This window comes from Rhineura floridana, chromosome 2 (genome assembly GCF_030035675.1).
Source record: "Rhineura floridana isolate rRhiFlo1 chromosome 2, rRhiFlo1.hap2, whole genome shotgun sequence".
In the NCBI taxonomy this organism is placed as follows: Eukaryota; Metazoa; Chordata; class Lepidosauria; order Squamata; family Rhineuridae; genus Rhineura; species Rhineura floridana.
The window spans coordinates 108,755,602-108,779,611 of NC_084481.1; the positions used below are offsets into that span (position 1 = coordinate 108,755,602).

At 40.0% G+C, this 24,010-nt stretch overlaps 1 protein-coding gene across 1 annotated transcript in view; it reads left to right on the top strand.

The window, feature by feature from the left end:
• The first annotated feature begins 5,672 nt into the window (after positions 1-5,672).
• Positions 5,673-24,010, top strand: part of MUC2 (mucin 2, oligomeric mucus/gel-forming) — a 98,083-nt gene continuing 79,745 nt past the window's right edge. Inside the window, exons 1-12 of the mRNA XM_061610096.1 lie at positions 5,673-5,742; positions 6,608-6,872; positions 10,388-10,502; positions 11,640-11,730; positions 12,481-12,590; positions 16,383-16,599; positions 17,341-17,466; positions 18,002-18,119; positions 18,662-18,800; positions 20,983-21,093; positions 23,219-23,288; positions 23,788-23,925. Coding sequence (XP_061466080.1) covers positions 5,673-5,742; positions 6,608-6,872; positions 10,388-10,502; positions 11,640-11,730; positions 12,481-12,590; positions 16,383-16,599; positions 17,341-17,466; positions 18,002-18,119; positions 18,662-18,800; positions 20,983-21,093; positions 23,219-23,288; positions 23,788-23,925 — 1,570 coding nt within the window. The remainder of the gene's footprint in view (positions 5,743-6,607; positions 6,873-10,387; positions 10,503-11,639; positions 11,731-12,480; positions 12,591-16,382; positions 16,600-17,340; positions 17,467-18,001; positions 18,120-18,661; positions 18,801-20,982; positions 21,094-23,218; positions 23,289-23,787; positions 23,926-24,010) is intronic.

Below are 24,010 nucleotides of genomic sequence, written 5' to 3' on the forward strand. Positions count from 1 at the left end.
TAAAGTCAAGGTCTAATAATAATAATAATAATAATAAAATTTTATTTAGCAGACGCCCATCTGTCCGACTGAATGGATACTCTGGGCGACGTACAATATAAAATACAATATAAAATACAATCTCCTCATATACATAATCATCACATTATTAATATCATAACATCTCATCTGAAGACCATCTTACGCTAGTACAGTGTAAAACCTAACCCACCCCAGAGATCCCATAGGCCTGCCTGAAGAGCCAGGTCTTCAAGGCTCGGCGAAAAGTCAACAGGGAGGGGCATGCTGAAGGTCAAAGGGAAGTAAGTTCCAGAGGGTGGGGGCCACGATCGAAAAAGCCCTCTCCCTGGTCCGCACCAACCTAGTTGTCTTAGTCGGTGGGACCGAGAGAAGGTCTTGTGAGGCTGATCTTGTTTGGCAGCATATTTGGTGATACTGGAGGCGCTCCTTCAGATAAACTGGGCCGGAACCGTATAGGGTTTTAAAGGTTAAAACCAACACCTTGAATTGGGCCCGGTATACAATAATAAAACATGATAGCCATAGACCATATTTTCCATCATTTATTTCTGCATGTTTTTCAGAATATATAATATTTTATAAGAGGAAGGCAATGGTAAACCAATTCTGAATACCTCTTACCATGAAAACCCTATTAATATATCAAAAAAAAGATTCATAGGGTCGCTATGTCAAAATCAACTTGAAGGCATATAACAACAACAACAACAACAGACCTTGACTTTATGTGCTCATTTGTCTTTGGTTATTGGTCAAGGAATAGGTTCTCCATGGTAGATTAATGTTCATCTATGGGTCATCATGGTTTGCATAAGCATATGATAAGGAATCAAGTGATGGACATGTCTGTGTGAACATGTCCCAAGACATGACATCCTATACAACATCCATACGTCAGTGGTGTTCTTGGTGCAATCACTTTAAACTATGAATGGATGTTGTAGAATCTGCCCAAAAAAGGTGATTCTACAACATCCACTTGTAGTTTAACATGATTTTAGCCATTACCTGGAAACAATGAAAGAGGATCCCTCCAGGTTCCTTTTTACATAAATAAAGAACATGCATATATGTTAAAAATCAATATCAAATTGAAAATCAGAAAAAAAAATCTTTATCAGAATGTAAAGTTCTAGCACTAGGTCTTACTAGAGCAGTTCTGGGACCAAGAACCTCACAGTTTTGTATCACAATGAATTTGATAAGAATGTTTTTAATATGTTTTTAATATGTTTTATAGATGTTTTTAGTATTTTGTCATTTGTTTGCTGCCCTGGACTCCTTCTGGGAGGAAGGGCAGGATACAAATTTAATAATAATGATAATAATAATGATAATAATAATAATAATAATATTGTTTCCCACCCTTTTATCTAATTTGTTTTTGAGTGTTTTGAACAGCAGCTATCTTGGTTTATGGCAGATGTGGAAAACCATTAGTTATCTCTATCCAATTCTTGAAAATCCATCTGATGGTGAGCCAACTTGATGCCTCTTGATTGACTTGGTTTACAACCTGATGAAATAATTAATCTTCAAAGAGATTATCTTAATTCCCTGATTATCTTAACTGTTGAGGAAGTGAGGCATTTTATGTATGTAGCCAAGGTATGGAATAATAACCAAGTGAACAGACCTACTGGGGTTGCAAAGATCATGAAATTTGTCACAGCATTTTGGTAAAAAGTCTTCAAAATCTGATGGCTTTGTTCTTTCTCTCTTTCCTCTCCTCCAACTATATTTACCCACTTCTTCCCTTGATTTATTCTTGTGATGTCTGAATTTTCTGCAGCACTCTCAAGTTTTCCGATGTGTTGAGAAAGCTTTTCCTGTTTTTTAATTACTTGTATTTTCAGGGAAATTTACGGGAGATATGAAGGAGATTAACTTTGAGCAGTTGGAAAGACTCAAGATGATAGGAAAGCTATTCTGAGAACAGATTTTTGTGTGGGTCAGAGAAGGTGGCAAAGGGATGGGAATGTTTTTAGTTGGCATGTATCAACTGAAGAGCATGCCCTATTGATGCTCCAGGATTTTATAAAAGATAAAGGTCCTATAGTTGTTTACAATGTTAGTTTGCAATGGCTGCATAACTGAATGCTCTGCCATACACAAAAGCCTCTGCATAGAAAACTGGCATGTAAGAGAGAACAGTATGCTAGAATCATTCTCCCTGAAAACTAATTTCCTATGTGGATCATTTGTTTTTAAATAGGAACATTATGTGATGTGAACCCCCATCAGCAGTCTCAAGTGATACAGTCCACGTAGAGAGTTACCATTCAGTGAGAACTTTCTCAGAGTCCAACCCTGGGAAAGAGTGCTGTAGAAGACCACTGAAGGTGCTGGGCCAGGGAGATCCTCCCTGGCTCTTCTGCCGTTTCAAACCTTTCTAGCAGAATGCAGGCTGAAGATGCTACATGTGAAAATACTTTCAACCTGTAGTGGAGTGTTGTTCTTTTGCCAAAAATAATGGCAAGGATAGTTTTCTCTTTTGATTATTTCTTGCACTATCTACTTGACATTTTCATAAATGCCAGTGAGCCAGTATGGTGTAGTAGTCAGAGTACTGGACTGGGACCTGTGTGACCAGGGTTCAAAAAACTGCTCAGCAAGGAATCTCACTGGGAGACCTTGGGCCTGTCACTGTCTTTCAGGCCAAACTATCTCACAGGGTTGTTGTGAAGATAAAGTCGGGAGGGGGATAACATGTTTGTATACCACGTTGAGGTCCTTGGAGGAAAGGTGGGATATAAATGTAAGATTGATTGATTGATTGATTGATTGTTTGTATTTGTGTACCGCCCCATAGCCGAAGCTCTCTGTGCGGTTTACAACAATTAAAAACATTAAAAACAGATATACAAATTTAAAAACACATCTTTTAAAAAGCAATTTAAAAACACATGCTAAAATGCCTGGGAGAAGAGGAAAGTCTTGACCTGGTGCCAAAAAGATACCAGTGTTGGTGCCAGGCACACCTTGTCAGAGTTATCATTCCATAATTTGGGGGCCACCACTGAGAAAGCCCTCTCCCTTGTTGCCAGACTCCCAGCTTCCCTCGTAGGAGGCACCCGGAGCAGGGCCTTGGATGTTGAGAGTAGTGTATGGGTGGGTTCGTGTCGGGAGAGGCATTCTATCAGGTATTGTGGTCCTAAGCCATGTAAGGCTTTATAGGTTAAAACCAGCACCTTGAATCGAGCTTGGAAATATACAGGCAGCCAGTGCGAGCTGGCCAGAATTGGTTTTATATGTTTGAACCGTCTGGTCCCTGTTACTAATCTGCAGAGCTTGGAAAAGTTACTTTTTTGAACTACAACTCCCATCAGCCCTAGGCAACATGGCCAGTGGATTAGGCTGATGGGAGCTGTAGTTCAAAAAAGTAACTTTTCCAAGCTCTGAATCTGGCTGCTGTGTTTTGTACAAGCTGCAGTTTCTGAACCATCTTCAAAGGCAGCCCCATGTAGAGCACATTGCAGTAATCTAATTTGGAGGTTACCAGAGCATGGACAACTGAAGCCAGGTTATTCCTGTCCAGATAGGGGCGTAGCTGGGCCACCAACCGAAGTTGGTAGAAGGCACTCCGTACCACCGAGGCTACTTGAGCCTCAAGTGACAGAGATGGTTCTAGGAGAGCCCCCAAGCCATGAACCTGCTCCTTCAAGGGGAGTGCAACCCCATCCAGGACAGGTTGGACATCTGCCATCCAGTCAGAAGAACCACCCACTAACAGCATCTCAGTCTTCTCTGGATTGAGCCTCAGTTTATTAACCCTCATCCAGTCCATTGTCGCAGCCAGGCACTGGTTCAGCACATTGACAGCCTCACCTGAAGAAGATGAAAAGGAGAAATAGAGCTGCGTGTCATCAGCATACTGATGGCAACGCACTCCAAAGCTCTGGATGACTGCACCCAACGGTTTCATGCAGTTGTTTAAAAACTATTTTAGTGTTCGTATATAATAAAAAAACAAATAAAATCCAATGATCCAATACTAAGAAATTTTAAAATATATAATTGCAAACCAAATATTGACAAAGTACCCCCAATTAACATTAATTCAATTGAATGTAACTATTAGGTACAAAAATGATACGCATTTGGGAAGATTATTAGTTGGGTGCATGAGTGTCTACCCTTTCCCAACCTTGAGTCCCCAGATGTTGTTAGAGTACAACTCTCATCATGGGAGTTGGCTAGGGATTATGGGAGTTGTAGTCTAACATCTTCACTCCATTCACTCAGTTCCTCAATAATTTAGAGCAGGGCTTTCAGTGTGGCTGCCACTTTTCTGTGGAACAGTGTCCCTGTTGAGATACAAAAATCATCCACTCTCTGTAGTTTTTGGAAACAACTGAAAACACGTTTATCCCATCCCGGCTGGATGAAAAGGCCTCTGTCTTAGGTGTTCATTTTGTATCGTTTTAAAATGTATCTTCAGTTGTTTATTGTACTGTTTTAAAAACTATTTTAAATGTTTTTATGGTATGTTTGTAAATAGCCTTGAGGCATGTGTAAAAGATGATTCAAAATTTAAGAAATACAAATAATAATATCTGGGAAAAAGCTGACACATTCTATATATGGACCTATATTGGGGCACAATATCAAGACTTTCTTCTTGGCCAGTTTCATTTGATGTTGCCTACTATTCCAGATAACCCTTAGATTTCCCTCTGCATGGAGCCTCAGGAAGCAATAAGGAACCCTCTGTTTTAAAGTTAAACCCTGTTCTGTTCCACCCATGCTCCAGGATCCAAAGGGCTCCTTTAAGGAAACTCAAGGGCTTGGGCAGACTCCAATTTAAGGCCAGCTACAAGCTTTTGGGGTCCTTGGACAAAACACCTTCAGTGGGCTCCCTTAGCCATAAATACGTTAGTTGCGCAAACCAACTTATCTCACATTGCCTTTCATCTCCTTGGGTATGCCATACAAAGTGAGAAAACTGGTGCTGTTGGTCTGGGATACAGGCAAATGTCCACCCTTCCCACATTCACTCAGGAACCAGACATAACCTTATGCCATATCATCAACATAAACTGTTTCAAAAGAGCTTTGCCATGTGGTGGTGGTGGTGGTGATTTGAGTAACACTAATTTCATTTCTCCTTAGGTGCTTGTAACTAGTGCAGTTCTTTGGATCCCACCAAGTAGTAATATATCAATTATTTATCCAATAAGGGCAGTGGATAGTTATTAATCATATTCAAAAGGTTCAAGTCTTGGGTCTCCAGAGATCCAAGTAATTTGGTGCTAAGTAATTAGAAAAAGGAGTTGTGGGAATCACAGTGCACTTAATTAGTCTAACATTGTTCAACTATTTTCTGCATCTAGGAGATGCTGCACATTGAAATTGCATGTGACTGAAGGAAGGTGAACATCCTCTCATAGAAATGTAAAAGAGCAATAAAAAAGCCAATTACACGATAACTGAATCAATATTATACTATTTCCTGAATGCTGGATTACTGGTATTACAGTGAAAATTTCAGCTCTGTTTACTTTCTAATCTTAGCAAATGTTGCACCCATTTTGACCACTCCTTCTTCTCCTCACCTTCCATCTCCTCCCCTGTGGTGGCATGAACTTCATCAATGGGCATTATATAAAGCACAACTGTAGAAGGATTTCTGTCCTTCCCTCTCAGTCACCATGGGGCTAAGGCTAACCAGCCTTTTGACACTATGGCTGGCCATTTGCTATGCAAATGAAATAAGAAAAGGTAAGACTTTTAAAGGAGATGCTGGGGAACTATCCAGTGGTAAAACCTAGGGAACACTCACTGGCTGTTGCAAGATGCAACAAATAAAAAGGGCTTTTGAATACACAAAAAGTATTCTGGATGGTGAGCACTATGTGCTTCTGCTCTCTGTTTATAATAGATAGTATTCTGGATGATGTGAACTAATATGCTAATGATGTTAAGGCACAGGGGATCCGGTCTCAGAGAATTTCAGGTAGGGAGGGAAAGAGGTTGTATTGCAGCCTTCAACCTAGTGTCCTCCAGATGTTTTGGAGTATATCTCCCATCACCTCTAACCAGCCAGCTATCTTGATGGCTCCTTCAGCACTACAATACTGATTCTGAATTCATCATTAGTGTTCAAATGCCAAGGACCTCCAAATGGGGCACAACTTACTTTCTTTGGAAATGTAAGCTAAATGGCCCAGTCATTTATAGATACAACCTTGAGTCTGCTGGTATATGTGATGGAATAAACTTATTTTTAATAAAAATATTTATGAAATTCTATATGGCAGCAACTTTGCTTGAAATGCTTCAGCAATTTTGCATGTCCTATGCTATCCTAATGGATAAATAAAAGGTAACCAGAGATATCACAAAATTGTTGCTTCAGTGTGCAGTACATCATTTATGCGTCAAGGTGCCTATGTTTCATGTTTTTATGGCAAAGATGAAACAACAACATTGCAGTAGAACATTTGATACTGGTATTGACCTCTTCCCCTTCAGAGGCTCTTTGGATTTTACAGGTTGTTTTTATTTCATTACATGTCATTCTTCTGCTTTATTGTTCAATGATTACACTCAGTGGTTCCTTTGTCCTTGTTCTCCATCATTTCAGGAAGAAATCCTAGTCATGGCCACTATGTCTGCAGTACCTGGGGGAACAACCACTTCAAAACTTTTGATGGTGATTTCTACCAGTTTTCTGGTGTCTGTGAATACAATTTTGTTTCTGACTGCCGAGAGACTTACAAGGAGTTCTCTGTCCATATCCAGCGTGAGCTGAATGACCAAGGGCACCCTGACATCCAATATGTTCTTGTCACAATTAAGGATGTTGCAATCTACCTCACGCACAAGATGGTGGTGGTGGATGGACACATGTAAGTTCTTCCAATATTATTATGCTTTCAACACATGGAAACTTACGTTCTCAGCAACAATTCTTTCACAGAAAGCTTATAGTACTAATTGTTGTAACTGTAAGCTTTTCCAACTACTCAAAATAAATTTGAAGGAATTGCATTGTGTAGAAAGTCAAGTCATAGATCTTGGTTAATGTTGCTATTGAAACCTTGCCTGATGCAAAGGTTGAAATGCATTAGGTGTTTTTTAAGTGAAACATCTGAAGAAATTTCAAAGGAAGTCAAAAAATATTTTAATAAGACAGGTGACATTTCTTAAGGTTTCTACACATCCACAGAATGAATTGAATTTGGACATTGTTGTTTAGGTAAGACATCTGAGAAATGACAAGGGACTCCAAAAGAGTTTCAGTCATTTCTCAGGGGGATTTGTCACATCCCGAAATGCTGCCCACTCCTAATGACATAATTGCCTACAAATCTTATTAGATGAGCATGTCCCCTGCATGTTGGAGAAGAACAGAATTCTATTGTGACTTTGAGCAATTTCCCCAGCACTACTTCTCATGTGCCGCATGTTGCAGTCCAATTTTGCATTGCAACCAAAAAGCAGAGCTTGGAAAAGTTACTTTTTTGAACTACAACTCCCATCAGCCCAATCCAGTGGCCATGCTGACTGGGGCTGATGGGAGCTGTAGTTCAAAAAAGTAACTTTTTCAAGCTCTGCCAAAAAGATAACCACCAGTGGAAATTATTATTAAAGCAAGGTACAAAACTGGAAAATTGATACTTATAATATTTATAATATATAATCATTTTTATAATGTGCACAGACCTGACAGCCAGGATTGTTAAAATATTAATAAGTGATTATTGTCATGGTTATCTCTTGCATCTTTCACCTTTTTAGTTACACTTCATATACAGCTACCTATGTTTGTTTTGTTAGTTTGTTTGATCATTTGATCTTGTTCATTCTTACAATGCATCTTTGAAATAAAACATTATAGTACAAAATTTCAGATGGGGAAAATGAGGCTGACAAATAGTGGCTCCTCCAGAGCCACCAGGTGAGTCTGTGGCCAGACTGAGAATTTTGGGCAGGTTACCTATAGATCCAGTTCCACCAGTGGACCATGTAAGCTCTTCATTGGTGCTTACCTGATTACAGAGACATCCTAGCCATGGCTGTGACTCTGTATTTCTTGGCTCCCCTATATCTCACTGTACACACTGACTACATCCTCTACAAAAGGATGAGACTCATCCCTGTTTGTGCTGAAGATAAGAGGGAGACAACAGCAGTTCTCCTAGCTATGCTAATACCATGTGAAAATGACCCATTTAGCCAATGGCTGGGCTGGTTCTATTTGGTGTTTGTAAATTCTAATTGTTTTTTCAACCCTACCACAGCTGAGATGGATCATGGATTTTCTTCTTAAAGTAATACTTTGTAGTCAGGAGGACATTCCTTATCAGATTATTGCATTTGAAATCCATACCAAAAGTTGGGTAACTGGCTTAAGAAAACATATTCTTTCTTATAACAAATGTTAATATTTTCCTTTTCCTGTAATATGACCTGCTCCACTGTTCTTAGGTTAACTAATGTTTTACTTTGCAACAAAGCCTCTGAAATGAGTATAACCACTTATTTAGTAATATCCTGCTCTGGAAATAAAACTCTTGAGCAAGAACTTAATCTAAAGGTCTACTCAGTAAAAATCAAGAGGTGTTGGGAATCAATCTACCAAGTATCGATTTCCTCACAATCTCTTTAGTTCTAAAGGGAGTTTAAAGGCACACAAGCCCCATTGCATATTAAGGCTATAATCTGCATAGGCATGCTACATCCATTCGAACATACTGTGTAGGAAAAAGCAAGGACAAGTCAAGGACAAATGAAGGTCAAGCACAAGAAACCAATTTGAGTCCAAACATAAACCAGGGAAAACATCAGTAGGTAACAGTTGAAGGGTTAATAACAGAGGGAATCCTATCTAAAGCCGGCTAAGTCAAAGGGGCCAGTGTTCTCCCAGCAACTGGGAGTCTGAAACTAAGAGATGAATGATATAGCCTAGCCTCGCAGGCCACAATGAAACCTAGCTATAGTTGTTTTAAGGTTGTTCTGAGAGTCCTATCTCTTAAGGAGTACCCTTACTTGTGAGGATTCCTTTACTCTGGAGTCATATTGCAACTATGGCTTTCAGGCATTCATTTCATCAATGAAGGACTGTATCTCAGTGGTGGAGCTTTTGCTTTGCATGCAGAAGGTCCCATGTTCAATCCCTGGCATCTCTAGATAGGGCTGGGAGACCTTTGTCTGATACCTTAGAGAGCCACTGCCAGTCAGTTTGGCAATACTGAGCTAAATGGACCAATGGTCTGTCTTGGTATAAAGTAGCTTCCTATATTTCTATGACCCACAGTTCAGGCTTGGACCTTTAGGTGCCTGCATTCGCAAGGCCTGGGGCTGTATTAACCTCTTTCTCTGACTCTGCCGGGGGCTGTTCTGCTGATAATAACACTGGAATCTACCCCAAGGGCCCCTCAAGGGAATCCTCTGGCAGTGGCCCTGTTGAGGCTTTGCCTAAAATCTCCATGTTCAGGGCTGGCAATTGGACCTTGCCTACTTCCCAAGTTTTTTGGGGAGGTGCAGGCCATCGTCCAAGGATTCGGTGCCTGGTTCTGGGTAAGGGCTGACAGCTTATATGTTCTTCAGCTACAGAACTAAATTCAAATGTCATCCTGCATTTTCCTGGAATTGGGGGACTTTTTATTGCATGTGTGTTCATGCAAGGTGATTGATCCCCCCCGCCATGTTAGCTTAGTGTAATCTAATCATTTCAGTAAGTAAATGGGGAAAGGAGGGGAAAGGCGCAATGGATACAGCACACACACAAAAAATAAAATAAGCACCTCTTTAATTCACAAGTAAAATTTGACAATCCATTTTCTTAGATCAGTGGTTCTCAAACTTTTTTGGTTCGCAGCGCACTGTAAAACATAAAAATTTTCTGGTGCACTTCTTGTACAAAATTAAAAATATATTAATATATTTTAAACTATGAATAAAAATAAATTATAGAAAACTATTACTTACCCTATACAAATGGGTTTCTTCTCATTTTTAAAATATACTTTTATAATATTTGAGGCACACCTAGCCACCTCTTAGGGCGTACCAGTGTGCCTGGACCCACCATTGAGAATCACTGTCTTAGATTAATGTTCAAATTTAGATGCAGAAACTGAGGAAAACCTAACAAACTTTAACAGATTATGAATAACATTCTGCTTTGTTTTGTGTATTCATAGACACTTTAGGCAGGATGTAATTTCATGTAAATAAAATTGTGTCTTACATATTGAAAAAAATATTGGGGAAAAATACTGTTGGGATGGCATGGTATGAGGGCTGTAAAATAGATTTGAATTGAAAGGTAAATCCTCACCAAATTCTACAAATGTGTGTGTTTGTCTGTCCTGCAGTGGTATCTAATGAAAACTCTACATGACTTTCTTTCCTATAGTGTAAAGACTCCATATTACAGTTCTGGTGTCCTCATTGAGAAGAATGACATGTATAGCAAAGTCTATGCCAGAGTGGGGCTGATTTTGATGTGGAACAGAGAAGATGCCTTGATGGTATGTGTGACCTTCGACTTCAAGTTTGATGCCTTGGTGTAGGCTTTAGGGCTTAGGCCCAGCACACTTATGAGACTGATTGCTTACTTCTGTCCCTGTCTAGTGGTTAAGGGTGCCCAAGAGGACTCCCTTGAGTGCATTTCTTGACAACAAGGGAGAGTTTAGAAGCATTCTACAATTGAGGAATTCTTTTCCTCTGGATACCCAGTAGTGGTTGAGCCTAATTCAAGTTCAACCGGGCTGCAAAACCTTTTTATGGCTCTGGCTTTGGGTCGATAGGATTATTTTTTTTAAATTGCTGTTTAAAAATGTGTTTTTAAATTTGTATATTTGTTTTAATGTTTTTAATTGTTGTAAACCGCCCAGAGAGCTTTGGTTATGGGGTGGTATACAAATGCAATAAATAAATAAATAAAATAATAAACGTTGGTAGGGAGATGGAATTTTGGGATTAATATTCTATCCTATTCCACTGCAAAGGGTCACTCTGTACTGTATTCCAGAAATGCTTCCCTGCAAATCTCTCCAAAAAGTTATATACTATTTATGGAAAAGATTTGGGGTAATATCTAAGGAAATCATTGTGCTCATGGAGCAACTTCCACTCCAATAAAATTTCCACTCAATAACATTTCCCCTCCTTCTCTTCCCCCTGGACCCTTCCCCCAATCTGGTCTAGAAACCCCAGGTTACAGGTGCATGAGGAAAGGAGAAGCGGGGGAGTTCTGGTGCACTGTATGAGAGGAAGTTGTTCCATGAGTGCAATGACTTACTTGGATACAGTTCTTGGTGTTTCCTATATTTCAAGCCCACTCCCTTTTTCCTTGGATACAATTCTTGTTGCTTTCTATATTTTACGTCCACTCCCTTTTTGGTTCTTCTTCTAGAAAATTGTTTTGCTTGTCATCTTAGAGCACAGGCACTGCATGTATAAAGATCCCACTGTCCCAAATTAAATTACTGGCGTCTGGCAAGGATAGAAAAGACGTATGCTTGAGACATTGAAACACCACTGCCAGTCAATGTAGCCCTATTGGGCTGGGTGTCCCAATGGTCTGACTCAATGTAAAGCAATTTTATATACCTCTTTGATACCATAGCTGAGATGTTCTTTCTGGTTTTACTTTTTCATTTTAGGTTGAGCTTGACACCAAGTTTAACAACTATACTTGTGGTCTTTGTGGGGATTATAATGGCCAGCAGATTTACAGTGAATTCCTCTCCAATGGTAAGTGGGATAACACTACAGAGAAATGCCTATTATAATGATTTACAGATCATGAACACTTTCAATGCAGAAATGACAACCAAGCTATAGTTTTCAATACTAGACTTTTCTAAATGCACAGAGAGATTAAAATACATTTTATTTCTATGAAATTGGTTCATAAATGTGGAATGAATTCTATGGTCATACTCAGAACAGAACCATTGAAATGAATGGAATTGTGTAATGTGTACATTGATTTCAGTAGGTGTACTCTGAATATGATTGACATTGGATACCACCCTATGCTCATAAAAGCAGTTTTGGAGAGTTTAACCCAGTATTTTGTTCATGTGGTCATGGTGGCTTAAGAGCATCATATTCATCCAGAAAACATGTAAACATCAAAATGATTGATGGAGTTCACTTTACAGATTGTGAAACACAGCACTTCCAATAAATCCTAATTTAAGTCCTGAGGTTCATGGATTCTTTCATGAGCATGGATTGGAAATGTAGAAAACATTCAAAATTTACCATGTTTGAATTCATCTTTGAATGTATGAGCAAAGAAGTAATTAATGTAAAATTAAAAAATTAAAAAAGAGTAATGTAAAAGGTTTAAGTAATCTATAATAAGTGACTGGTAATTCATTATTCAGTAAGATGCCAAGAACATAAGCTAGAACAAAGAACCATTACCATTCAGATGCTTAATTATTTGAAATACATTTTAGTGTCTCTAAATATGCTGTTCACTCCTTCTCATAGGATTGAGATACAATCCAATCACATTTGGAAACCTACAGAAGATCAATAAGCCCAGTGTTATATGTGAAGACCCTGATGAGACACAAACTGTTGAATCTTGCAACCAGCATGTGAGTCTGAAAAACCTCATTATACAATACATGCCAGGAAGAGAAAAATAGGGGAATTATAAGTGTGTATAACTTAACAATGTTCCCAGTTGATGCGTGGATGTGTCACTGGAAGTTAGAGGAAAGGAGGGCAAGAATGGATTGCCCTCTACAGACATAGATTTCTGTGCAAAGGTTGGAACTTCTTCCTTGTGCTATGCAAAATGGTGGGGGATCAAGCAGGCTCTGTATATGCACCATATATCTTAATGAATGTATTGATGACCCAAAGATCTTCATGGCAGTGGCAGCTTTAGATTCTCTGACAAGCAGAGGACTAAAGCAGCAGTCATTAGATAGTAAGGATGGAAAGATCTGTCAATTTTGGTTCTCCCTGTTTCTCATTTTTTCTTAGCTTAAATTCGCTTCTCCACATTTCTGCAGCAATTTGTGATTTTTAAAAAAAAAATCATGAAAATTCTTCAGCATTTTAGTGTCAATTTCTCCTAATAAATGCATTTTATGCAGTTTTGACTAATGCACACATTTTTGAAGCAATTTCTTCTAATATAATGCATTTTTGTATGTTATTTTCACCAATATATTCATTTTGTGCACATTTTCCTCTCATATATGCATTATTGCTTGGCTAGGAAACCTCATCGCAAAATTCAGATAAGTGTGAATTTCAAAGGATGGCTGTGTTTCAGTTTTCTTATTGTTTCAAAAACCGTGAATTTAATACATTCAGTTTTAAATGTGAACTGAATCGAATTTCTCCTCCATCCCTATTAGACAGTGCATAATACAGACACCCTCAGATCAATAGCACCATAAAATATCTAAGTCAATATGAAAAATGCTTGTATCAAGACCATATTTCCCATCATGAGGTTAAGGAACGAAATCATATGTAGCCAATGTCACTCAAAAGTGACTACTTATCAGACGCTCTGTGTCAGCATCAAGAGCTCTTGTTGAGAACAGTGACTTAAATTCTGTATTTCTTAATCTTGAACCCACTATTTAGGTTTATCAATTATGATTTATTTATTTATTAGATTAATATCCTGCCCTTTCTCCCAGTAGGAGCCCAGGGCGGCAAACAAAAGCACCAAAAACACTTTAACATATCATAAAAACAGACTTTAAAATATATTAAACAAAACAACCATTAAACACATATTAAAACAAAACATCTTTAAAAACATTTTGAAAAACCTTTAAAAATATCTATTTTTTTAAAAAAAAGAAGGTTTAAAAACATATTAAAAAGCAATTTCAACAAAGATGCAGACTGTGATAAGGTCTCTGCTTCAAAGGCTTGTTGGAAGAGGAAAGTCTTCAGTAGGTGCTGAAAAGATAACAGACATGCCATCTGTCTAATATTTAAGGGGAGGGAATTCCAAAACTAAAGGTTTGTTTTCTGTGTTGTGCGGAATGGACCTCCTGATAAGATGGTATCTGCAGGAGGTCCTCACCTGCAGAGCTCAGTGATCAACCGGGTATATAAGGCAGAGCTTGGAAAAGTTACTTTTTTAAACTACAACTCCCATCAGCCCCAGCCAGCATGGCCATTGGATTGGGCTGATGGAAGTTGTAGTTCAAAAAAGTGACTTTCCCAAGCTCTGATATAAGGAATAAGACTGTATTACCGGTATCCTGGTCCCAAGCTGTATAGTGCTTTGTACACCAAAACTAGAATCTTGAACTTAGCCTGGTAGCTAATAGGTAAACAGTGCAATTCTTTCGGCAGCAGGGTGACATGTTGGTGATACCCTGCCCCAGTGAGCAGTCTTGGTGCCACATTTTGCACTAGCTTGGACTACAACCTGGGAGACCAGGCTTCGAATCCCCACACAGCCACAAAGCTCATTGGGTGACCTTGGGCCAGTCACTGCCTCTCAGCCTCAGAAGGAGGCAATGGTAAACCAGCTCTGAATACCGCTTACCATGAAAACCCTATTCGTAGGGTTGCCATAAGTCAAGATCGACTTGAAGGTAGCTCATTTCCATTTTACAGCTTCTGGGCCAACCTCATAGAGTCCATTACAGTAATCCAGCCTGGAGGTTACCAGTGCATGGACAATAGTGGTCAGTTTATCCCAGTCAGGAAATGGCTGTAGCTGTCTTACCAGCCAAAGCTGGAAAAGGCACTCCTAGCCACGGAGGTCACCTGGGCCTCTAGCGACAAAGCCTGGGAGACCAGGGTGCGAATCCCCACACAGCCATGAAGCTCACTGGATGACCTCGGGCCAGTCACTGCCTCTCAGCCTCAAAGGAAGGCAATTGTAACCCCCCTCTGAATACCACTTACCATGAAAACCCTGTTCATAGGGCTGCCATAAGTCGGGATCGACTTGAAGGCAGTCCATTTTTTTCCATGACCCCATCCAAAGCAGGCAATTGACCAGTTATCCAATCTCCAGAACCACCAACCCACAGTGTCTCCATCTTGCTAGGATTCAGACTCAGTTTCTTGGTCCTCATCTAGCCCACCACCAAGTCCAGGCAGTGGTCCAGGGCTTGCATGGCCTCTCCCTATTCACATGTTACAGAGAAATAGTGCTGGGTATCGTCAGCATACTGCTGACACCTTACCCCAAATCTCCTGATGACCACTCCCAAGGGCTTCATATAGATGTTAAACAGCATGGGGGACAAGATAGTACCCTGCAGCACCCCACAGCACAACTGCCAGGGGGCCAAAAGACAATCACACAATTCTATTCTCTGAAAATGACCCTGGAGATAGGATTGGAACCACTGTAAAACAGTGCCTCCAATGCCCATCTCACTAAGTTAGCCCAGAAGGGTATCATGGTCAATGGTATGAAAAGCCACTGAGGGATCCAAGTAAGAGTAACAGTGTTGCACTCCCCCAGTCCTTCTCCTGATAAATTTCATCCATTAAGGCAACCAAGGCCGATTCAGTCCTATATCAAGGCCTGAACTCAGACTTGGATGGGTCAAGATAATCTGTTTCATCCAAGAGTAGTTGCAATTGCTGCACCACAACCCTCTCAATCACCTTCCCTAAAAAGGGGGTATTTGCAACTGGTCATTACTTGTCACAAATCAATGGGTCTAGGGTGGGCTTTTTCAGGAGTGGTCAGATCACTGCCTCTTTCAGGGCGCGTGGAACCACTCTTCTCATAACAATGCATTGACCACACCCTGGATCCACTTGGTCACACACACCCCTTGGCAAGCTTTAATAAGTCAAGAAGGGCAAGGGTCGAGAGGACACGTTGCTGGCAGCATCATTGAAAGCACCATGTCATCAGGCCGCATCAACTGAAACTGTTCCCAAGAAATTGCAGCAGACGTTGCACTGGACACCTCACTGGGGACTACAGTAGATGTGGATAAGACATCAAGATTGCTACGGAGGCGAGCAACTGTACCCTCAAAGTTCCTTGCAAACAATTCACAGTGGGCCTCTGAGTTTAAAACTCAATTTGCTGGAGCTGATGTCAACAGACCCCTGACAATATGGAAAAGCTCCATGGATGGCTACTTCAGGATGTGATAGTGGCAGAGAAGTGGACTTATGTCTCACTTTACATTTCAACAGCTGACATATCCTAACAATAAGGAATTCTGAAATGAATTACAATACAAGTTGCACATCCAAACCTGTATAATACTAATAATTCCACATTTTAGGTAGCATAATAAAATAACAACAAATATCTCTAAACAATGTACCTAAGTGCATAACAATGTTTGTTCCTGTAGCCTCAGAGGCCACTTTGGGAAAAGAAACAGAAAGAGTTTGGGAGACCTGTTAAAACTTTCCTCTCTTTCTAGCGTGATGAGTGTGAGAAGCTGTTGACTGCTCCAGCTTTTGCGGACTGCCAGTCCCACCTGAATTTGGAACAGTACATTCAAGCTTGCATGCAGGACAGATGTGCTTGCCAGCAGACTGAGGACTCCTTCTGCATCTGCAGCACCATCTCAGAGTTTTCACGCCAGTGCTCCCATAGTGGTGGCAAACCTCAGAACTGGAGGACATCACAACTGTGTCGTAAGTAACTAATTGGCTCATATAAGATGGCAATCCGGCATAATTAACAGGGGAAGGGGAATCACTCCTTAAATTCATGTAACTCTGAATTGTCCAGAATGCACCCGTCCTTGATCTTTTTCATTAAAAAAGAGCTGCCCTGGGCTCCTACTGGGAGGAAGGGTAGGATATAAATCTAATAATAAATAAATAAAATTATAAATTAAGGCTAATTTCCAAACAGCATCAGAGGAAACCTTGGGACCTGTTCATATAATAACCAATGAGAGTTTTCCCACTGATTTTGATGGAAACAGAAGTCGAATAATTGTTTTCCTGTTTGAGAATTAAGGAGAACTGAGAACAAGAGACTGAGATATAAAGAAATTGTATTCTTAAATTCAACTGAAACTAATGAGGATTATGATTTTAGTTGTCTGGATTGTCTTTCTTTTGGCTGAACTCTCATTACATATGTTAGCATATGCATATATTAAACAGTACAAAGGGCTACAACTTCTCCCTCCCCCCCCTCACTCACTCTCAATCGTTCACTCACTCACTCAAATCTGGACTTTTATCAAAGCCTTTGTTAATTTTCACCAAAAACTGAAAAAAATAATACTAATGGAGAGTAAACAATATTTAGACTTAATATTATGCCCAATTCCTCTTAGTTAATTTCCATTTTTTCCCATTAGTATCTTCCCTGAAATGTAGAGTGTTCTTCCTAGCCAGTGCCTATTTCTTTCATTATTTTAGCTAAGTCATGCCCTGAAAACATGGTCTACCTGGAAAGTGGCTCACCCTGCATGGACACCTGTTCACACCTGCAGATCAGCAAACTATGTGAAGAACACTACATGGATGGCTGTTTTTGCCCTGAAGGTAAACTTTTCTCTGTGGCACAGTGGGTACAACAATGGGCTTAGATATCAGGAAATCCAGGTTCAGATTTCTACTCAGCTGGGTGGCCATGGACAAAGTTCTAACCTACTCCTCTGGGCTCCTGTACTGTGCTGCAATGTTAGGAAGAATACCTTGTTGAACTCAGTGAGACTTCATTCTAGGTAAACTAATTTGGGATTTATTTGAAAAGTGCCGCTCTTAGCTCCTTTGGAAAAGTGTGAGTTACAAATATTATAGATAAATAAAAATATTTGTCAGGGTTAGGCCAGAAGTGATTTCCCTCCTTACAAAAGCTAACACTGTCTTGTATTAGAAGCCACACCAAATGCTTTGCCCCTTCTGGACTGTTGGGCTAATCTCAATCATTAGCTTGGGGGTTTGGCTGAGAATTTCTTTTTTCAGTCTTGGTAGTGGGTTAAATTCCATTCAGTTCCTTCCTAAGTATGTGTAGGTGTGCAGCCTTAGTTGCCATGAATGATGAACATCTTTTATTGTTGTTGTTGTTGTTTTGCAGGCACAGTATATGATGACATCACTGGGAAAGGCTGTGTGACCACAAGCCAATGTCACTGTAAACTTAATGGGAATCTATTTTCCCCTGGTCAAAGCATCACTAAAGAGTGTGAAAGCTGGTACGAAATCCAATTCCCTATGTAGTAGCAACCACTCTCTCTGAGAGTAATTATGGGCAGAACATACTATTTTTGAGTTGTCACTTATCACATTCTTGTAGGAATGGGAATGTCTTCTTGATGAACTCCTTGTACTATTAGATGCTTTCATAGCCAGCACTCAGTATAATTATTCTGCTAAAACATACCCACCTTGATCAAATAATCCTTGATGAAAAATTGCTTAGCATCACCAAATATGTACTCACCTGAAATAATTATATGCGTATGAGCCATAATCCAGTCTCTAATTGGAAAAAACATCCTTCTGGAAAGGTTCTTGGAGTAGAAGAAGGAATTGCTACTGCTGCCACTTTTCTATGTAGCATCAGTACCATCATAGCTTGCTGTATCTGGAATATTTGGAAAAAGAAGAGGATATTAGGTACAAAAATATTACAGGCTCATTTCCAAATGGACCTGTTGTGGTGCAGATATTTCCAGTACAATCTCTCAGTTTGTATGTCCTGACCCCACTTTTGATTTCTTGTCTGTATTTCCAGCACCTGTCAGTCAGGTAGATGGGTGTGCCAGGATTTACCCTGCCCAAGTACTTGTGCAGTGGAGGGAGGATCTCACATTACTACCTTTGATGGGAAGAAATACACCTTTCATGGAGATTGCTACTATGTGCTGACCAAGGTACATGCATGAAACACTTCTACTCTGGTCATAGAAAATATGGCAATTTTCTTTATTTGCTTCTGAATTTCCAGTGTTTTGAAGACTGAGAAGGCTAATAATATCCAGGTAGCAGAGCATTCAGAGTGCATGCTGGTTACCTTAATGCCCATTGCATAGGCTAGCTGATTATGGATTGCTTGTGATGATGTGAATAATTCAAAGAGTTTAGACACTGTTATAGATGCAAATGTGTATTAAGCTAATATCATTATTTCCTTTAAGACTTTGGGAAAGTTCAATTATGCTAGGGGAAACAAATCAGTTTGTTTCTGGCTCATACATCTTTCAACTGATAGTTCTCCTATCAGTGCATTCCATCCCATTTCCACTTTAATCCATAAATGTTTTCCCTCAAAAGTCAGCACAAAATTTTGCTTCAAAGATGTATCTAAACATAAATTTCTAAACATATTTTCCTTAAAATAGGCATTTAAAGGTATTCTGTTATTAGAAAGAAAAGCTATGTCAGAACCCCAGGGAATTATGAAAACCAGTGAATAACTAAGGGCGATATTCAGAACTTTTTGTGCTAGCACAAGGATTAACACTAGTGCAAGGGGATTCCTCCCCTCCTTTCCCTGTGTGCATCCTGTGCCATCCCCCAATCTGCTCTGGAGGGTTGGGGGAACCAACCAGATTAGGGTGCACATGGAGTGAGGAGTGAGGGAGAATGTTCCATTATGCAAGGAGAAATCCTTGCACTGATGGAATATTCTCCTTAGCACTATGTTGAATACTACCGTTAGTTTCAACCTGCATATTAGTTCAAAAGGTGCAGATGAGGTTAGTATTTTTATTTGTAGGTATCAAGTTCCTTAAGCATCCTTAAACTGTGCTATGCCTATGCTGTGAAAGTGCAACCAACAGCATAACCCTCTTCATTTTCTGTCTTGTGATCCATGCCATGATCAGTTGACCTCTTTGTTGGTTGTACCTGCTATAGTACAAGGAGAACCAAAACTAAGATGGTTTCCTGTCCATTAACAGTATCATCACATTTGTGTCTAAAAGTCACTATAAAGCAGAGGTGGCTAACCTAGGAATCTCCAGATATTATTGGACTCCCATCTCCCATTGGCCCCAGCCAGCAGGGTCAGGGTTGATAGGAAGTGGATAATGGTCAGGGTTGATAGGAAGTCCAATAACATCTGGAGGGCCAAAGGTTAGCCACCCTGATATAAACCTTCTCATTACAGCTCCTTTGCTGGCTCATTTTGCATTGATTGGCACTATATGATGAAATCATTACCATCAGATACTATGCTAGAGATTATGGGTAGCCTAGCATCCTTCCTGCTACTGCATCTCATAGGGGCTTTCTTCTCTGCAGCAGTACTAATGACTGCTACTCCTTTGGTGCAAGGAGAAGAGCCAACTCCTAACACTGGAGCAAGAGGTAAAGCATTCCCAGTTTGAGGAATGAACCTTGTATCCATATGCCAGGGGTGGGAAACTGGTGGTCTATGAGCCAGATGCAGGATCTAGGGTCTCTCCATTTGACTTGCAGTGTCCCCTACTTGCCTCAACCCTCCTCCCAAATTGGGAGCCAATAGAAAGCATTTTAAAAATCCAATTAATTAAATGCATATGCATGAGTGTGTGTATTTGTGCTGTATTTGTATTGCTAGGAAAAAGTGGGAGTGAGTGTATGTGAGTGTGAGCATACACACATGCATATGTGTATGTGTGTTCTGTGTGTCTGTGATGTGTACTGTATATGTGGGTGGTCATGCCCACTTTTGTCTTGGCCACACCCACCATTAGCATGTGGCCCCATGAGGGTTGGCCAAGAGGGTATGTGGCCCTTGGCTGAAAAATGTTCCTCATTCCTGCTTATGCACTTTTATTAAAATACAACTGAATCTAAGATAGGGATAAAATGATGCTTATGAATGGGAATGACTTTAATGGGATTTGGGGTCCGATGCTGTCAGATGTTTTCCAACAGGAAGGCTTATGCTTTCCCTGAAAGAAAAAGAAAAGGCCTGTGACCTGGATCATTTTCTGACATCCTTAAATGCACTTTTTATTTAAAGCACTTTTTGTTTAAACAGGTAATTTTAATCTTTCTGTGAAATGAGTTATTTCATAGCAGCAGTGGTTGACCGCATTAATTATATTTGTTCTTCTGTAATTGCAGAGCATAAAGAATGACTCCCATGTCCTCTTGGGAGAGCTGGGCCCATGCGGTTCTACCGACAAACAGACATGCCTAAAGACGGTGGTGCTATTGATAGACCACAGGAAAAGCGTAAGTTTAGGGTAGATAATGATGGTATGGCTTTGAGCAAATTCATCCAGAATATGATGTCAGTTCAAGGTTTTGCTTATCTCTCAAAGGCATATCCAATCAATACTCTAAGATTCCCAACCCTCCCCCTGTCTCTGCCCACCTTTGGCTGACTTTTCTATTTGTTTATCGGGACGGCGTCTTATTCCATTTGTATTCTGTTAATTCTTCTTGCCCAGCCTAACAAAAATAAAATTAAATTCTGTCATATGTAACTCTACTATTACCATTCTGGGAGGTTCTGGTTAATATTTAAATGTCAGAACACTGTTCCAAGTGTCTGAATTACATTGAACAATGAACCAAACGTAGAAACCCTCATTTCAATTTTTTCTGTAAATAATATACTTTGCTTATCTGAGTGTGTGTTTTTTACACCCTCTTTAACTTCAAGCCCACATTGCCATTAGCTTTGGGCTCTATTTATTTTGTAATATCTTCATTTTAAATCTTCTATATTTCTCATTTGTAAAATGTACATGATAAACATTTAAAAAGTTATATTGCCCCAGAAAGTTTTGTGCCAAAAACCTAATAAGAGTTTTTTGAGCATTATTTCCTCATGACGCATTCTGCATTGTACACTCATGAGTCAGGTGCCAATTGCCAAAGGGTATATATACTCTACAGCAGGGATGGGTTACCTGTGACCTAACAAATGTTATTGGGCTCCAGTTCCCAGTGGTCACTGAGGGTGTGATCTGTAGTCCAGCAAAATCTGGAGGGCTACAGGTTCCTCACTCCTACACTACAGATTTAAAGCAGATTCAATTCTATTTAACTTTCTTGGTTCCTAAGCAGAGTACTGTTGACTGTGTCATTTGGTGAAAGGCTTCTTAACAAACAAAATTCAGCGTCTGAAATCAAAGGTGACTGTCCTGAATCACTGCATTCCCCCAAGCCCCAACACACACTCAAGGGTATGTGATCCAGGCGAACTCAAGAGGGGTTCCTTTCCCCACCAGGTCCCAAATCCCTGAGAAACAGGTCTATGGAATCCCCTTTCACTCTTCTGGTGCCTGTGGGTGTTTGCCACTCTTTGTAGCCTATTCTCCAGCACTGCACTGCTATTGTGAAATGGTGCTACCCCATGCTAGCTGCCAGCCTTCAAAAGACACAGCCTTTCTGTTGCTTTACACCCCCCAAAAAACCTCACCACAAACTGATTCCCTCTTGTCAATCTGTTCAGGTGGCAACCTTCCCCCTCCCCCCGCCACTACTTTGTTCCTATGTTTGGCTATGTCTACATTAAGAACCCGGGGGGGGGGGGATATGGCTCTGAGATAATTCAAACCTAGTGAGGAGTGGATGCTAAACTTATAAATCATCCACTGGCTGCATGATGGGTGTCCACATGCCACCTTCCACATGTCTGCCTCCTGCCAGGAGCAGATGCAACACACTTCCCCTCCCCCTCTATATACTTCCAGTTGGAAGAGGAATGAATTAGACTGAGGCTACTTCCCTGACTGAGTACTTACTGTAAATTGGCCAGCTGAAAATATGTGAATGCAATCATTTTGAAAATTGGAGTTTGTATTACTTTATTTTACAAGTTAATGAACATGGAATAAAGAGGCTGAAAAAATAGCATCGGGAATGGCTGGTAAAATATAATGAAGTTTTGATTCTTCTCTAATATTTGGATAATGTATTTGCATATTGTGGAAATGTGTTAGCTAATAAGTATCCAGAATCATCTTAGACAAATTCCATTGTACATATCTATATATTCTGGAGGTCACCATACATTCTGCAACTATCTTTTCAGTGTGTCATGCTTATAGAAACTGCCTTCCAATCCAAGAAAGGGCACTCTATCCTGCAAGGTGCTCTCCGTGTCCATGAAGGATCATTTGTGTGTATGCACATATGTGTGTGCATGTGTGCACATTCCATTGCTTAGTTCTTTGGGTTGTTTAAGCTTTTCCCCAAATCCCTATAGTCAGATTGAAGAACACTGTCATTATTCACAATTTCCAAAGTGAGTTGCCTTTGACTATTGAAACGGTTATTATGAATGTTCATGAAACATAACATTACCCTTGAGGTCACACTAACATAGGCTGTTTCTCTCTTCACACAGATTGTAGTTTTCAGATCAGATGGTACTGTATTACTGAATGAAATGGAGGTTCACTTGCCTCATATAACAGGTGAGGAAGGGAGACACAACACCACACCACTCCCTATGCAATGCCTAAATTGATGTTTCCACAGATATTTCAGATTAGCATTTTGTGTTTTAAGGTGTTAGGCAAATGAAAACCAGAGATGACTAACATACAGAGCATGATTAAAAGTAATGCTATGTAAAATATGCTGGGAAGGAGGGTAAGAAAATGTCCTCGTTGGTTTATTTGCCAGGGGTTGATCAAATACAGTATAGTGCTTATCGTTGCCTCAGGGTGCTTTTCCTTTTCCATTTTCTCCTTTCTTCTCCTCCTCCTCAGTGAGAAATCATGCTAGCCCAATATCCACCCTTTCCAGCTCTCCAGGTTGGCAATTCAGCTAACGCCAATATTCTTCACAATAGGAAAGGATATCTGATATGTGAACCTGGGATAAGACAAGATGGCTACTATTTCCCCTCTATGATTAGATGAATGAATTACAATCAGCAGGCAATAACTAGGCTTTCCCTTTGTTTTCCAGCCAGCTTCTCAGTGTTCCAGCCATCTTCTTACTACCTTATTGTGCAGACGAACTTTGGCCTTAGGCTGCAGATCCAGCTGGTTCCAGTCATGCAGTTGTTTGCCATTGTGGATCAGTCTGCCATGGGAATACTCCAAGGCAAGTCTGAACTTTAATCTTGAACTAAAGAGGAGGATATATCAACACTAATAGGGGGAAGTTTTGTTTTTTTAATGGGATGAAA